At 37.9% G+C, this 18,615-nt stretch overlaps 1 protein-coding gene across 4 annotated transcripts in view; it reads right to left on the bottom strand.

Moving 5' to 3' along the window:
* lmo1 (LIM domain only 1) overlaps window positions 1-12,044 on the bottom strand; it is a 56,668-nt gene extending 44,624 nt beyond the window's left edge. The window contains exon 1 of one of the 4 annotated variants that reach the window (XM_028793772.2): window positions 11,325-12,044. In XM_028793772.2, the coding sequence (XP_028649605.1) occupies window positions 11,325-11,346 (22 nt within the window). In that variant the 5' untranslated portion in view covers window positions 11,347-12,044. Of the gene's footprint in view, window positions 1-9,946; window positions 10,092-11,324 lie in introns of those variants that run through there. The other 3 variants (XM_028793775.2, XM_028793774.1, XM_051923717.1) reach the window with 3 other exon arrangements.
* Between the last annotated feature and the right edge of the window lie 6,571 nt (window positions 12,045-18,615).

Here is an 18,615-nt window from a genome sequence, read left to right as displayed (position 1 = left end):
CTAGATTAAAGCAGCTTTAGTATTATCCCATGTTAAAAGATGGAAACCAAGAGCAACATCAGAAGAATCACAGAAACTACCAACTCCTGAAGTTTGAGACTAAATACACCCACAAGTCTACTTTAAATCCAACAAGCTTGACAAATTTCGGAAGCTTGTTACAATTCACATTTAGAACCATGGGATAATGCCACTAGCATCAAGTTGCTATGTGTCCAGTTAAGTTTTCCCTCAACTACAGTTCTGCAGAGTATGCAAAATGATTACTCAATCTAAAATGTAATGAAATGCTAAGGATTAGTTTCTTTACATAAATGAAAATCCAGCAAGACCATTTGTAACATGCTCTGCTTCAAACAGCAGAGGTCTTATGCATCCATTTACTGAAATGGGTTGATGAGCAGCACTTTCCACTCTCAGCCATTGCTATTGAATGGTCTTAAAACAACCCACTAACTTCACTTTGTCATCATTTGAGCTACTTCCATGCAAACATGGATCAGAGGTACAATCAGTTTAGAGAGATTGAGGGTTGACTCAGCCAGATGCTACTTCCATATCTAGTAAGAAATCCCAACTGACATCTAGCCAATAGTGATGAGCACAAAAAAAAAAATTTGAAACCATAGGCTCGCCAATAAGGTTCAAGCATGTTTAGGGTATTTTTGTTAAGACCATGTGGAAAGCAAGAATTACCCATTTACAAAATTCATGATACTTGCCAACGTGAATTTCAAAAGCGACTAACAGCCTGGTCCTCAAACCAAAGACTGCAACTGCACCATGGAGCATTTGCCAAACTAAGCAATACGTCGGCAGGGCACTTGGACTGCATAAGTGTGGAGTGCTTTTAGGAGCAATGTCAGCATCAACGCACACTTTAGACCCTTATGAAGCCACTTTAAATCTTACATTTCTAGAGCAGCCAAGGTACAAACCTTATGTCACCATAGTTTAAAAAGCCCACCGATATATTTTATATCGTATCAGCCCTGCAAAAACCTAAGTGTGCCATAAGTAAGACTGAATATGCAAGGTAATGTTTTGAGGCTGGGTTTAAGTGAAGAACCGGTTTGAAGTATTTTTAAAAAGGTGCTAGGATCACTTAAGCACCTGGAAGCTACACAACTTCAGATTCACCGTTCAGCTTCTAACAAGGCACAGTAACCAGCAGGTTAAGCCTAATGCTATAGCTCAATACATTTATAAATCTCAAAGTATTTTAATAACCACCTTATTTCAATCCAATAATTGACCATCCTACATTTCTAATTCTACCACCACTTGCACAAAATTATAAAAGCCATCTGTTCTTTCACATTTGCTCAATGTCAAATGCAGACTAAGCAGTTAGCATGATTTTAAGTTTTAATTAATCTTGTTTTGATGTGATAAATGTATCCTACAAAAGAACAGACAGATCATTGGATGTGCAAAACAAGCCTGCATTGAGGGATGCCAGCTGTGCCATTGGGTTCCACTTTGCTTCAACATAACCTTATTTACTAAGCCAACTCCTCCACTACCTTTGAAAGACATGCCTTTGATTCAAGTCATCCCCAAAACGTCAAGTTAGCAGCAATCCAAAACAAGTCTACTTGACTTGGTCACAGCTTACAGACCTTCAGACCGGTTGCATTGCATTTACTGGTTTTGAAAACTTCCTATTTGCCATTTCATAAAGTAATTTGGTAATCCATTTCTATTCAGAGGTTTGTTTCCCAAAACAGCAAGAAATGCACAACTTACACCATATGACATACAGAATATACAAAAACTAAACGTGCATGTGCTACATGCTATTTATACATGTTTGGTATTGTCAGTTTTAAGAGGTCCGCTGTACAATACATTAAGATCAGGTTCATCACATCTGTTATGGGGCACAAATGTTAACTTCAGGAAGAAGCTACAGCAGCATTTAGGCACTGCCTTTTTTAAACCCAATTTCTGTTCCCTGCTTTCAAAATCAAATGTAAGACAATGCTCACTTGCCATTTAAAATATTGTAAAATGTTTAGACCACCACTTACCCTTGGGAACACCATTGGGATAAATTTCAAACTTGACACAGGATAAAGGCTGCCTTGAGACAGTTTGGATTTAGCAATTGTAGGTTTTAAAAATGTTTAAGTAAAACTAGTTATAAATGCACTTGGGAAAAAAATAACCAATTTATGTGACTAAAACCGTGGGGCACACAAAGATTCAAACAATTTGAAACTTGTTTAGCATGGTGTGGAATATCTACTTTCATGAAAAACTGAATGAATGAATTTGTGCACCCCACAATTTTAGTCCTAACCATGGCTAGTGGTTAAAGAAAATGTGCTTTAGTGCATTTAACTAAATAGCTTTATTAGAGTAATTTGCCATTTCTTTAATCATTTTTCAAGAATGGGAAGCTTCTTTAAAGTATTACATATGTGCAGATTTGCATACTAAACATTTTTTTGGTCTATTTTTCTGTTCAGGCTCTTATAGTATTAGTGCTCAGTCGTGGCGAAAATAGATCAGGCTTATGCCAATACTTCACCACGATCAAGGCTACTCCTTTGCAAGAGCAATTTGGCACATGTAATTACCCACTCCACTCACCGGAAGAGGCAAGGTGGGGGGGGGGGGGGGGGGGGGGGGGGGGGCAATCTGATGCATCTCACTTGTGTGCTCCTATATCTCACTATATTCTCTCCCTGCAATTGGGCACGTTAATTGGAATCGCATAACCATTGATAATGGCAAAATGTTACATAATTGCACCGTTTGATGGAATATTCAATTGTCATTTTTACTGAACAGATGCAAAATTTGAAGAAATTCACTTTGCCAAAGCGGGTTTAAAATCAGTTGAAAGATTTGACCCAGATAAGGGAGTTGAGCTAAATGGTTTAAAAACCTACCCCTTCAATAAATTTGAAAATGGAAAATTGTAGGGTGTTCGAGAAAAAAGTATTATCTGAAGTGGCCTTAAAGAAATTTGCACCCTGACACTCCCTAACCCAGAGGGTATTCATTTGCACTAAATATGTAAACTATTGAAGTTCACTGGAAAAATGAACCAGAGAAATGGGAATTACTGTTGCTGGTAGTTGTGATTAACTAGTTGCAACTAGAGCAATGATAACATCTGCCAGATACATTTGTACTTAAAAATGTACATTTAAACATTTACTTAAAAATCTTGTTTCAATAATGGGAACAATTTACACTATTAAAGTGGTTAAAGGCCTACAATAACCTGAATTTTCTACCTACTGACAAGCAATGCTACTATACTAAATCAAGCCACTCAGAAAATGTAAGCTAACAAGTCAATGCAAGTTTAGTGCGACAGAATCTAGCCTAAAAAGCTTAATCCCCTTGCTTTAGTATACCACTAACCACACTACCTGTCGAAGACTGGTGATAGAATTTAAAGATTTGCTCTTGCCCTAGATGCACTTTAACTTTCTTCAGTATTCATGTGTAGGTTTCTTCACTGGCACTACCTCAAGGTGGATTCCCATAAAGCCTGCTTCTCGGACACATGTGAGACACTGCATGCCTTCCATTCAGTTTCTTCCCCGTGGGTATCATTCAACACTTCCTCATTCATCACAAAGAAAAACTGGCCAGTTTGGACAGAGACCAGGCACAGGCTTTAGTGTTTTATCATAACAAATTTGAACTGTTGGCATAAGGACCAAAACTCAAATGAAAGAATTGCAACTCATCTACTGCTCTCTAGCATTTCATAAACAGAATGCAAATCACAGAAATTAAAGTACTGCAGCTTTGCTACTATAATACATAAAGACCTCTACTACAGTAGAAGGAATCTTGCACCAGTTTCTCTCATTCAGCTGTGGTTTTAACAAGTCATTAAGGGTCCAAACATGTACACATGCAGTAGTAAGCAGCCTCAAATCTACCCTATGAACTGCATACTACAGAGTCATTGCCATTTACATTCCATTGCAAGTGCCAGTGAGCCAACACTGAAATTTAAGCCCACATATCCCACTAGAAACTTGCTACTCACAGAACAGTAAACTGCAGATTGTTTTAGTGCTTCTAGTGCACAGCTGGCATTAAACTTCCTACCCAATATCTTCCAACGGAACAAAAACTGCATGGACATTGGAGCTTTGATATGCTATTGGACCAAAAGCTTTAAAAATTTGCTAGCTTCCAAAAGTAGCAACAGTAAAGATTGAATTAACAAATAGTTCACTATGAACCAAGATACTGCATGAGAAAAGGCAAATTAGCCAAGTAACCAAACAGTAGGAACACATTTGATTGGGTACAGAGTCCGCTACAGGATTACCTGATCGAACAATGTACCAAAGACCTGGCAGATCTGAGGTTTTCTGGATCATATATAAATGTGTGGACGTATGTGCGAGTCCAGCCCAGAAGTGAGGTGGAGTCGGGGTAAGGGCTCCACCTCTGAGGAAACCAAAAACGTGCTTAGCTACGAATATAAGCAGGGTTAGCATGTCAGCTAAACGAAACCTCAGAATGTCACTTAGCTGCTAAAATCGGCTACATGGTATCCCTTTAACTTTTCCTCCCACCACTAATACAAAAGTAAGGCGAGCAAGTTGGAAAAAACAAAACCCATTAGGTGAGATTCCCAGAACACTTCCTTTCAATTACCTGGCATCTCTACATTTCAGGTTTTTCTGACCATTTCAATAGTTTCTAGGACCCTGGGCTTTTTATAGCACAGGCTTAATGTTAACAAATGTGATAAACCACCTTGATGTCTGCCGATGGGAAAAAAAAAAAAAAAGCTGAACTATGTCGCTTGTAAAAACTACAGTGAATCTGCTATATAGATCCAAGTTCCTCTTAATAGTGCACCACTTTCTAATTCAAGGTACTCAAAACAAGCAGTGTACCAACTTTAGCAAAGCTTCAGCTTCAGGTGCCGACTTAGTCCTCTATCTGAACAAAGATGCAAAAAAAAAAAAAAAAAAATTTCAGCCGAACTATTTCGACTGTCAAGGGAAAAGTCAATCAGCTAAATAATCTTAACTAAGTTGAATATACCATTGCAGTCTAGAGAAGCAAGTGATTAAAAACAAACCAGCTGCTTGACATGGGTACCACAGAACTAACTCCAATCAATGGCACAGGGCTTAAGATTTCCATGCATTTGATACCTATTCACAAAAATAAGGACTCTAAACAAGTGCACCCTAGAGTGATTCATCTAGTTCCATTTGAAAGTATAAACTTAATGCAGCACTGATTTGCAAATAAGGCTAATACCATCTTAAGCCATCTTGAATTTTGCCTGCAACCATAAGAAATTTGTATGAAACCATTGCTCAAGTATCATGTTAGACTTCAACTCAAAAGCGAGAAGCAAAATGTCAAGCATTTGTATAAACATCCACCTTTGCCCTTTGAATTTCAAAGCACAATCCCATAACTTCCATGGCAGGACATTCTTAAATCTCACCCTGAAATCACAGTTGTACTCCCTCAAAATGTAGGCAGAGTCATGAAGAATGCTGAACCCAAGAACTAGAGTGGCACAGAATTTTAGGTAAACCCCATTACCAGGAGTTGGCAACTGCAGGAGAGGCATGAGGTTTAGTACTTGGTGATCTCGAGTCCAATGCCTTTCTATGCTTGCCTCTGACCCAACTCATCGGTACACTTTATATATTCTCAGGTGTGATGGTATGTAAAAGTTAAAGCAGCACAGTGTCCACCAGGTGTCACTCTTGTTTCAGATCACTGCATGCTTCTGCAGTTTTCACTATTGGTGGCAAGGCTTGCCAAAGTAAGCTTGGCATTGGACACAGAACAAAATTAGTACAAACAAGGAAAGCGTACATTACTATTTAGTGCTAAAAGCCACACATTCCTAAAGACTAGATTTACTAGCCAGGCAATACAACACGATTTCATTGGCAAGTACCACCCAGAGTACCAGAAATTACAGGTAGAATTAAACCTACAACAGCAGACAAATCAGTTCTCAACACCATGGATGTGCTTTAAAGCTATATTTGTCAGCAAAAGATTAAAATCCCTTAAAATTCTGGCTACACTTGTCTAGACCTTTTCTAAATTTGTAAGGGCACCAAATGACTTCTATACAGCATACATCTTTCATGTTCTGGACCGTTTTTGAAAGCCTTTAAGAGTTTAGATACATTATCCTATTTACTACAAAGCAAAGCCAGATCCCCAAATACCCAGATCCTTCACTATAAAAGGCTACATCCAGAACAGGACCACAAAAAAAGCTTGCCAACAACCCAAGCAAACTTAAGTTTCCTAAAACTGACTTGGGGCATCTTAAATAGCACAGGATTAACTACACATTTAAGCTTTATTGTATAGGGCAGGGGTACTACTGGAAAAATCACAGGCAACACCAAATTTGATTAATCTTTAACATCAGACCCTTAAAAGGTGCAGAAGTTAAATACAAGGAAGTCTGTACAGGTAGTTCCATAATGTAAACTGCACCAATCTAATATAGTTTAGATCAAGCAAAGTTCTACATTTAGGCAAGATTTAACTAGGGAATGCAACCAAACAGCGCTTTTATAACACTAAGCCCTCTGATTTAGTCAAAAGGACTGTTGGACCAATAGATTTACTCCTACACTTTCTAGTACTGTAAACAAGTTTAATATTTGTTTTAAATGTTAGCAACTTGTCAATGACAGCTTGTGGACTACAATAACCTAGTAGCACATAACCACAAACTTGCTTCATTGAATTCAAAGTCATGTAGGCCAGAACACTATCAACCACAGACAGTACCAGTTCAAAGGGTCAACTCATATTGGGGTCAATTTAGAAACCTCAGTTAAGCCGACATTTACATCTTAGTTAAAAAGGAGAGGACACTGACATGGGAGATTCAAACCCAGAAAGCTAAATGCACATAGGAAGCCACACGAACTTCTGCCCTATGTACCTATTTAACAGGTTCTGAACCACCTTTGCCATAGGCAATTGTACTGTGCAGCTCCATTTGACAATTTCTGGAATTGCTACCCAGTTCAAGGAACAGTTGACTGCTAGCTGAAGGTGCACTGCCATTGTGTAGTTATGGGGACTCCACACTATTAACACAAGAGGAGCGAACGCTCAATCCATTTATTTATTCACTCATCTACTGAAATCCCTGTAATCTAGTTTTAGGCAGTCTCCAAGCAAGCACATCTTAAAGTACATAAAAAGCACCCAGACAAGGCCAGCTCCCACATTTTTTGGCTCATTTATAATCAAAGTTAACTTCACAAATCTGGGTGAAAGGAAAAGCCACAAATCCCTGGAGGGATAAGATTTTCAGAATTTAAACCAACACCCTTCTATTTGGCAGCAACACAAACCCACTTCATCACCTCACAGTATGTGTAGCACAAATTGACAGTTATACCTCAAATCAGACATCACTTTCTTAAAAAAAAAAAAAAAAAAAAAAGCTCAAATCTGAGCGCCAGTAAATCCAACTCTGATACTATAGAACTGCATACCAACTAAAATACTAAACAGATCACAATTAGTTACATTGTCAGATTAGATGTTTTAATAAGTTTATCAAAAAAGCATGACAGTAAAGCAGTGTAAGGTGTAAAATGTTCATATGCAGCAAAAAATCCTAAAATGTTCAAATAAGGATTAAAGCAGATGTAGATGTAGACAAAGTAGCCTGGTTGTGAACAAAGGCAGTGAATCACCAAGTTCATGAAGCATCAATTGAGCTGGCATTTTGAATCGTGCAAAGACACCACAGGATACCACATAGCGCTAGGTGTGCTTTTTCAGTGTTGTGTATTACAAGCAGATCTGTCCAGACCACAGCATGAGAAGTAATGGCAGCTATGTTCTAGCACACAGTCGGCTCTTTAAAGAGAGCAAGTGAAGAAATGGCAACAGAATGCAAGCTACAGTAAGTCAGTGGAAAAGTCCATTTATAGCATATGTTCCACACAATGTCATTCAGCTGCTCTGGCCAAGCTTGGATGGTGCCTTAACCGAGAATTAGTCTAGTCCAAGGAAACAGCCAAGAGGATTAAACAAAATTATAGATCACTAGCTTTGTTTCACAAATGCAAGTCACCAGGCTACACAGAAAAGTAGTTCAGTTTTGATTTGCTGTAGTTTAAAGATAAAGAAAAACAAAATTAAGACTAGTCTTGATTGGCTCATTATAAAGCGACCATCTACTCAAACTGCTTCATTCTCAACCAAAACACACTGCATCTTAACCAGACCAGCTGCTACTCAAACTTGGTACATGTCCCATCTTGTTAAGCCACCAACATGCTCCAAAAATTTAATGGTGAATTTGAAGAGCAAGGGACCCTAACTTACCAATTCATCAGTGACGGATCATCCTAGGTACACACTGAAACCAGAACATTGTTTCAGTTAATACAATATGAAGGTTTGCAGTTTAGATCTTCCAGATGGCTATGGATTAGCAGTTAACAATGACTAACAATCACACAGAACAGTTAGACAACTATATTAAACCAGGACCTGAAGTACTCCCAGAGATGTTGCTAGGATAAGCTTAAGACTTAAAACTGAGTTACATCCGTCTTACAAGATGACTGCTTTGAAGGTATTTTTGCTTCTGGAATTACACCACTTTCACAAAACTGAAGAGAACTAAAACACCAGCACAAGCTTGTGGAATGCATTCATGCAGCAAAAGTTGAAACAATGATTAAGTTACTTTTTTGCATGATTGATAAATTAAACCAATGTTCTGTGGTTAGTTGCATTTAACAGGCTGTAGCTTACTGCAAGCAATAGTAAAGGAAACTGGAGATTAGATTCTAGCATATTGCTCAAAAACAAGTGTAAAGGGAGAATCAAAATTGTTAACACAATTTATGCCACAGTAAATCTTGCACATATGTTGCGAATAAATTGTTTTCACCATTCAAATGTTAATTTTGACTCAACCTGTATTTAACCAAAAAAAAAACAAAGTATCAAATGAGAATTGTTTTATTCCATTTCAATACACCCAAATAAACTTTGAACCTTGGTCAATTTGCAAAGCCTAATTTCAGTTTCAAAATAAAGCACTAAAACCATTTTCCCTTTAAATGGCCTCCATAGATAACCAAGGTACAGACAGGTCAAAAGATTTTCTCAAAGTCATAGATGTCTAGTAGTACTCCGACCTATGTATGAAGCAAGCAAGCTGGCCAAATAGAGTTGTAAATTTAAACATTAAGAGGGACTGCCCAAGTCTAAAACTAAACCTATCAGATTTAACTGAAGCGCCTTAAACGATGCTACAAGACAGAACTTGGGATAAACAAGTCATCCACAGTTTAGCTGGACACTCGTCAGAATTTCACTATACTGGAAATTAAGTGTGGCAATACTGTTGCGTTCAGACTCAAGAACAGGACATCACAACAAAGTGAGCACACAATGGGGCAAGGCTTTAGCACCCCACAATCCTAAATGCCATCTTTACACAGCTAACCTTAAAAAGCAAGCTATATAAAGCAGAGGAGAATCAAATCAATAAAAAGGAATGCCTAAACCAATAGCAAAAATTAAACCAAGGCACAGGATTACTTACCATATGATTTAAGTGGTTCAGTTTATGCACTTTACCCAATTATGCCAGCAGCCCACCATTCTCAAATTACTTCAACTGTAGGCATGGATCGCCAGAGCTTACCATACCAAGATTGGACACAAGGCAAGAACCAACCCTGGACGGGCATAAGCCTATGAAAGCCCAAAAAAAGACCAGACAAACTTTAAGTCCCATGCATAACAAGCAAACAATTGTCACCCAAATATCAAAATAGATGAAAAAAGCCTCTTAAAAGGGGGGGGGGGGGGGGGAATTATCCATGAACCTTCTGTGCCACAGAAAGGACAACTTTAAACATGCTGTACAGCTAAAAATTGACATCTTTTAAGCAGAGTGCATGAAACAGAAAATCCTTACCTTAAAAAGGACCGAACTTGTCGACTACTCCCAAAAACACTAAGGGAGCATCTACAACTGTAGTGCAAGGATAAAATTAAAGCCCTAGAATAAAGCAGCAGTTTGGTCAAAGCCAGCAAGCAAAGGGTGAAGCTTTTAGGCAATGAGCAGCAGGTGATCTCAGCTCTTCTGCAAGTCCTAATGCTCCTAAAAGCCACTCTCCCCGTTTCTGTAATTGGGCATCAGTAGTTAATGTAGTATTGACTGCATTACATGCTCCTGTGCATCCTCTCACTAATGCCATTTGCATCACCTTGTACATTTACCATATTGCTTAGCCAATAGCTGTTAAAAGCAATCCAAATCATGAATCATATAGGAAACTTTTAGCAAGACAGACCATCCAAAGGAGACAATTTACAGTTGAGTTAATCTGGATACATTAGCAAGACATGGATTCAGGGAGACAGACCAATTTATGTTTCTATGACATTCTCTTTATTGGTTTTTAGATGGATAAGTGAAAGGATGCTCAACTAAAACAGATATGAAATATCCATTTTCAGACATAAATAATGGCTTTGAAGTGCAGACCATTTTAAAACTCCTTGTGGCTAAAAGTGGGCTCTGTTTAGATATTTAAATATTACTGAGGGGGGAGACGCGTGCGAAACTGCTACCTTTGAAGAAAAAAGGTTTTTTAAAACTGACTGCAACGTGGGGGGGGGGGGGGGGGGGGGAGTCGAACAGCTAATCACTTGCATGCGAGGACTTGTATTACGGAAGGATCTGGTTTGAAATCTAAAGTTTCACATGCGGTCCCAACATCACCTTAAGCGGAGAAACTGGAAGCCAACTAGCATCGTTTCACACTCCCGCATCCAAGGCAGTCGCCAGCTAACTGCTCAAAAGGAGACGCTACGATGTATCAAAGGGAATAAAAAAGTGACACCAGCTGGATTCAATAACTCGAGCAGGGAATAAAAACCCATTAACGCAGCGGCAAACAATATGAGCCAACGGCTGTAATGTAACAATTCAAAAGGAAGTTGGGGACCTGACGGGGACATTGCTTTAAAAGGGGAAAAAACTCCGAACGTGCACGGGGCGTGAAGATACGAAACGCGCACGCAGGCAGGCATTGTTTTCTTCTCGTGATTCGCTCCACAAAGTAAGATGAACTAGCAAGGGATCGATCTGGGTCCCGGTCTTTCGGACATTAAAGAGAGCAAGAACATGCGCCGGCTGCTTCTGAAAACACACGATCAACACGACACCTTACGTTAAAGCCAAGCGGATTAACAGGACAACATCGAAACATACGCACGATGATTGACGGGTCGCTGATGAGACCCCCGCCACCACCCTCCCCTTTTAGGAGAAATTGTAGCTCACCTACCTTCTTCCTTATCCAGCACCATCGTCCGAAAGAACGATGTGTCCGGCTCCAGACGATCCGTCCTCGGCTTCGCCAACCAACACCAACCCGCTCTAATCGTCGTCTTTCGGAAAAATAAACACCGTTTTACATGTATAAGCGCCTGTGCTTACGGAGCTCCGCGAACTACAGTCAGTCCCTCTGCGGTAATATGAATTAATACGTTCACCCTCCTTTTACTGTTAAACTAGGTTTGTTTAAAAGGGCAAAAACACAATACAGCCACATTCAAGAAGCAGCAGAAGCTCCGAGGCAGCTATTCCAGTTTGAGCCTTTCGATAACCTGCTCTTGATCGCTCTTCGACGGTCACTAAGCCTGCCACGGACTAAAAACTAAAAAAGCAATTTACAAAACGAGACTACTCCGCAACCACCGATGCTGGTGGAGGTGCGGGGGGTAAAGGGTGAGGGGGGTGAGATATGATTACGATTAGCGTTTTTAAATCTTGCACAAAAACAGAACACAAAAATATATAACAGAGGCTTTCCACACTCATTCGCTTCGAAACCGCAACTATATTCCAAGGGGAGGGGGCATAAAAAAAATTATGAAATCCAGTTCCAACCCTGACAAACCGCTAAAAGAATACACGCTTACTCGCCTAGCCCTTCTCAATTTATGCGCTCCGCTCCCGCTCCAGCTACTGAATAAATGCACACAGTTCCCAGAGACCCTCAGATTCCCCTGTTAATTAAATCAATTCATTATGCTCAGATCTGATTAGCAGCCCTTCCCCCCTCTTTGAATCAATTATTCAATACACAAACATAATTGCCTGTGCCAGAGGTGTCTAAGTATTAGCTTATTTAACTCCAAGGACACTAATTACCCCTAGGGCAAGGGAACTTTTCTCATTAATTCTGACAAAACACAAAAGCACAGCTAAGGGAAAGTGTGCGCGTGGATGTGTGTGTGTGCCGATCACAAAGGGCGCTAGTGCGAGGTCTTTTACTCCGGTGCACGTGCTTCTTTGCTTTACTTGTTTTAAATGTTATGACGCCAAAGAATAAAAGTAAAACTATTCTTTACTAAAACTCCGTGAAACAAAATGGCATGCACTGCGGGCATCGATTGAAAGATCCATATCTAAAATTGATATCAAGAATTACCAAGAGATTAATATAATAATATAATATAATGTAAAAAGTAGAATATCCAGATATATATATTTAACTGTTATACACAGTTCCGATATGTGGTAAAATCTCGATGCCGTATTTAACACATCAGAGTTCCACTTGTCACTTCATCTCCAGCTTTGGCTTCAGAGACACAATTTGCAACACATTACGACCCCTTAATAAAAACAACGTTCCCGATCTTTAGCTTTTTCCTGCCGTGCATTTTATATAGCATCCGACACTAATGTTTTGCGCTAAGAGTATATTTGAATTCATTTGCATGCTGTTTTAGTAAAGCAGTGTTGTTTTTTTTTTTGTTTTTTTTTTTACAGATTGTACCCCAGACTTGAACCCAGTGCTACCGGGGTGGACTGCGGCACCCCCATCACGGATGATGACTGACGGAGAGATGGATTTATTTTTCCAGATGCTTGTTGATGGTTGTGTTTATTTATAGCTTCTAGTTTTTCTATGTGGCTATTATAAGGAATACATTTCTTAATATATAAAATAACGTTTGTTAGATTTCAAGTGTGAAATATTTGCTCTCATTTAAATATTCTTCTTATGAAGTAAAATAGTTTATGTAACCTTTTAAAAATGTATTTATCATTTTTGTTTTCTTGAACACAGAAGTGTTTTGGGTTCATCTGTTCAAAGTAACAGAACAGATCACTTTTAGACCTGCTTAATTCAATGCCAGGTCAGCAGGCTTCCAAGCCTATCCTGGCATCACTATGCACAAGGCAGAAAAAAACCCTTTACAGGGCACCAATCCGCCACAGGGCCCACCCATGCACACAGGGACAATTTGCAACAGACCCTTAACTCAACCAGCATGTCTTTGGCAATATGAGAGGAAAACCATGCAGACACCATTAGAATGTGAAAACTCCTGAAGTATGTTTAAAGTACATTTCTGTTTGTTAGAAAGTTTTTCTTCAGAAACAGTTTGGTGTCTGCATTATATTTTAAACAAAGTTACAGGGTTTTTATACGCATGGCCCTTAGTGCATCACTTATTGTAAAAAGTTCCTTGGGACAGTGTTTACTACAGAAAGGACCTTTTGTCCATTATTAAGTCCACTTAATCCAGTTCAGACTGCAGGGGCTGGTGCCTATCTTAGCTGCAAAGGGGATAATACAGGACTCAACTCTGTTTACAGAAAGGGCCATTCATTTTGAATGTTGTTTATCTGTTTCAGGGTCATGAGGAACAATTGTGAATTACAGAACAAATGGGAGCAAAGCAGGAATCAACCGGTCATGACATACTTCTATATATATATATATATATATATATATATATATATATATATATATATATATATATATAATATGGCAGGCATTGTGACTTATTGGTTAAGTCTTTGGACTTCAAATCCTGACTTGGATAAATGTGTTAGCTAAGTAATAATATATAAAATAAAGTTTGATTTACTACCTAATAACATAGCTCTAAAGGTTGCTTCTCACCAATTTAATTTCAAAAGACTTCCAGGTGTGCTTTTAGTGGGGGTCTCATATGTTAAAAGTGTCTTATTTTTTAATGGATGAGTTTTACATCATTTTGCATTTTTTTTGGCCTCCCATACTATCCTCAGTCAGAATACCTTCATAGAATCCAAGGTGGTTGAATGTTGAAACTTCATGGGGGGGGGGTGGGGGTTAAATATTCATGCTTTGTGAAAAAGCTCTCATTTATTCTTCACCTATAACACAAAGTTTAAATGCTCAGTCAGTCACTCGCTGTCAATAACATATCATACACTGTTTGCAGTTAGTAAAATGTGACTGCAGTCTGTCCTTTTATTCAGAGCCCATCTCATCCAGTTCAGGTTCTTGGTGGTCCAAAATGTCTCTGAACAGTATCAACAACAAGCAAGAGCCAACAGTAAATGTAGTGCCAGTTCATTACAGGGCACAGTAACACACACTGAGTCAATTTAGACTAGACTGTAACACGGAGTGATTACTGTTACAGTCTAAAGGTATTCTATATCCTACAAACAGACTATGCAAGCAGAGAGCAATTATAGTTTGTTTATTTATTTATTTACTTTATTTTAATTGCTTCTGTAAAAAACTAAACCATCCCCTTGGAAAAAATAAAGTTCTATCTATCTATCTATCTATCTATCTATCTATCTATCTATCTATCTATCTATCTATCTATCTATCTATCTATTATACATGCTTACAAACAAATATAAAAACATTCAAAGTGCTAATATAGTGCCTTTCCTATTTCTCTAATATTTATATTTTCCTTTGAACATTGTGCTTTCTCAATTAATGTACTGTATTGTATTCTAAGTATAGTTTTCCTACATTTTTACAGAGGAAGCCTAGGTAGGTTTAAGGTCTTGCTTCTCATGGTATGGTAAAGATTGAACAGAAAAATTCCTACCCAGTATATTTTTTCAGGGTCACAAGATGCACATAGAATGAATGGATAATTAAGGATTATGTGTACACTCATTAATATATATTCTGTCAATATTTTATGGCATTTCATAGAACATTTGTTCAAAATTTGAAATCAATTATTTGGTCATTGAAATGTGGTCAGCTTACTCAACTTTCCAATTTTCTTAGACAAACGGATTGATGACTTATGACCAACTGTGTGTAATTGTTGACCTCTGGCAAAAGTGACTGACACTTAATTAAGTCGATGGCAAAGTGAAAAGTGAAAACGGGAAACCAGTCAGTTGTCACCGGGCCTTTAAATGTTATTGAGGTTCACGTGACATACTGCCTTGAAATTAAAAGTTAGGTGACAACTCTGCATTTTGAGAGTTGTATTCAAAGATCAAGGTGTTTCCAGATTTGAAATATTGTGCAGCACAAAAGTCTCTAAAAGTGTTCCTCCAGGAAATCACGACAAACTATGTTAACATTTCAATGCTGTACATTTTTGCCAAAAAGGCATTAATAAGTTAGATGCATTTGCACCCAATTAAACATGAAATACAGCATTATTTGCTACTTCATTTTGTCTGTTATGCTTAAATGTAATAGCAATATCTGTGTGTACAATAGTGTTACAGGTGGAGCACCAAACCAGAATTCTGATTGCAGTGTCCGTTCTCTCCACAGAAAGGAAACAACTCGTGACTGTTAACTCTATATCTGAAGCAAAGCATAAAAGAGGTGTCTGCATCTTCTATCACCATCTCCAATGATCTTTTAGGCTGCCTTCAGGATAAACAGAAATGTGCGGTGTCCTGTGAAAGAGAGTGAGAGAAAAGAAGAGGACTCACCAATCAATGTGAGCTCTTTGTAAGTAGGACATACTGTAGTTGGTAAAGTGCTGCATATCATCTTACTCCTTTGCCCTAATTTACAAATTAAAATGCAGACTAGTCTTGTCCCAAAACGTTATCTCCAAGTCCGTTTTAGTATTTTTATGATAGTGTGTGTATATATTGTAATAACAAATCAAAGACTTTGAGAAGTTTTGGGGTAGCCATAGGCAAACCCCGTATAACTTGAGTCTCAAAAAACAGAGAAATAAAACACGGGTAAGGCATTAAGTTTTAGACAGGAGTCTCAATATGACTACCGAAAACAGTTGTTTGTCCATTTAAGACTGTTTCTAGCAAGTAGAGGTGGTCTTAGGTGGATGGGCACTGGAAGTGGTGTCAGCAGTGGAAAAGCCATCAATCTTCCAGTCCACAGAGGTAGAGAAAGAGAAGGCATTATCGTAGAGTGCCGACTGTTGGAGCAGAAGGGAATTACCGTCACCAGAGCCCTTAAACTGTCCCCTATGTGCATGTGTGTGACTCTCTCTCTATCTCTCTCTCTCTCTCTCTTTATATATATATATATATATATATATATAGGCACTGAGGCTAGGGATCTGCACTGGCAATCGGAAGGTTGCCGGTTCGAATCCCGTAAATGCCAATAGGGACTCTGCTCTGTTGGGCCCTTGAGCAAGGCCCTTAACCTGCAATTGCTGAGTGCTTTGAGTAGTGAGAAAAGCGCTATATAAATGCAAAGAATTATTATTATTATTAGGCAGGCAGGTCAATGCCTATGTTTGATTTTCCTCCATTTTTCATGGGTTTTCACTTGGTACTTCTTTTACCTTCCAAATCGAACAATTATTTATGTTGCAATCCCTATATCATCTTAGTATGAATGACTGTTAGTGTATGTATGAATTTGCTGGACAATATATTAGTGCTTCAGTCAAATATGGTTTCTAGTTCACAGAATAACCATGATCCTGTGATGGAAAATTGTGGTAAAAATGGAATCATTAAAATAGCATAAATTTTGTATGGAATATGCTGCTGAGGAACAAGAAAAAAATAAAAACAGCTTCAAAATTTTAATTTTGCAAATACAATATGGCTGTTCTGCAATTGAGGTAAGCTTGAGATGGCAGAACATAATGCTAATAATTTAGACTGGGTGTATATGGTTGTGAAAGTACAGATAAAATACAAATTTATATTTAATATGAAATGATAAAGTGCAATTCCAAAACGTTGCACCAACAAATTGCGCACATGAATGTTGTGTTTGAGAATTCATCTGTCTTTTTTATGCATGCAATGAAAACCAAGCAAACAACTTCTTTACAATGTTATAACAAACAACTGTAATGGAAACTTACTGTAAACAGCCACCTGTTGACTTTCATTGTGCTAAATTACAGAAGACTGACAGCGTTGCTTCCATTCCACCACTGCCACCTCACTGTTTATATAGGAGGAGTTGAGCAGCAGACAGGCTCCAATGTCTAAGAAGGGATTAGGCTGTGAAAGACTTAAGAGCTCCTCTCTGCCGCTTGATGCTTTTGATATTTCTGTAAAACGGTGATGTGAACAGTATTCTGTAAGACAAAGTCCAGTCGTGCTGGGCTAATTTGTTTTCAAGGCATAGTGTTACATGACAGGCTGTGTGGAGTAGTCTGAAGGTCTAGTTGCTTTTGTCATAACAAACCAATTTTATGAATGGTAATAGAGCTAATAATTTCAACATCGAAGGTAACTTTTTTTTTCACAGCCAAATAAGCAATAGTTTTTATAAATTATGGCTGCTATTTTTATTTATTTATTCTAATTTCAATTTAATACAAATTAAAAATTAAAGCAATTAAGTGGTTTGGGGGCTACAGTTTAACAGTGCTTTGCCTGAACATCGTTCAAGGTATGAAATTCTCAAAGTTCACATTCTGAAGAATTTTAAACATTAGCTATTTCACCTTTTTGGAAGAAAAACATGATGTTAAATATGCTTCAAAATGTGTAATGAACACAATGTCTTTTCCCATTTTCTAAAATTACAAAAAAGTTAAATTATTATACAAACATTTTATCACACCAGAATGCATAAGGCACTTTTCTGGCTGGTGGCAGTCATTTTTAGAGTCAGGTAAGGGATGAAGGGGCATGAAAAGCAATTAAGAAGACAAACTCGCTAGCTTACATATTATATGCAGCCCTTTCCTGCTACACAATACTAATATAACCAAAAAGTTCTACTTATTGTGAAATTGTAAGTCTACTTCTTCTACTTAAATGTTATAGAGTTAGACCATGCATTACTAATTTTACATGTAATATAGCTTTTTAAATTAAAACACTGAAACGTCTTACTGACTTTTAATTGACTAAAATTGTCAGTGACAGCTTGCTCAGTACAATACACTAGTAAATTCATATAATAAAGCATAAATGGTTGTTAATAAATGACAGGTAATGAAGCAATTTCGAATTACCTTGACAAGACGAGAAGAATGACTTACTGTATTTTGGCTGGAGGTTTTCAGTTAGATGAGGAGTGATAAGCAGGATTATCAAAATTTTCATTGTCTCCTCCTAAAAATTTTTAAACATTCGTCATGGAGCCTCACAAACACGCAGCACTAAACAATGCAATTTGTAGGTTTTATCTTTCGTTCATTTTACTGCACCATACACACCCATTCACATTCCACATCTTTCATTTTTATTTAAATACAGATCAATGGGGGCAGTTACTGTATGTACAATATCTGGATTATTCATTTTTTATCCAGTATTGCTTTGTTTCAAGCAAATTACAGAACAGTATCTACATAGAAAAGAAAACTTTTAATTGGTAAAATTTGCCATGTAAGAATTTATAACCG

This window comes from Erpetoichthys calabaricus, chromosome 2, assembly GCF_900747795.2.
Source record: "Erpetoichthys calabaricus chromosome 2, fErpCal1.3, whole genome shotgun sequence".
NCBI lineage: Eukaryota > Metazoa > Chordata > Cladistia > Polypteriformes > Polypteridae > Erpetoichthys > Erpetoichthys calabaricus.
The sequence above is the reverse complement of the archived record's forward strand: the minus strand, read 5'-3'. Positions and strand labels throughout refer to the sequence as shown.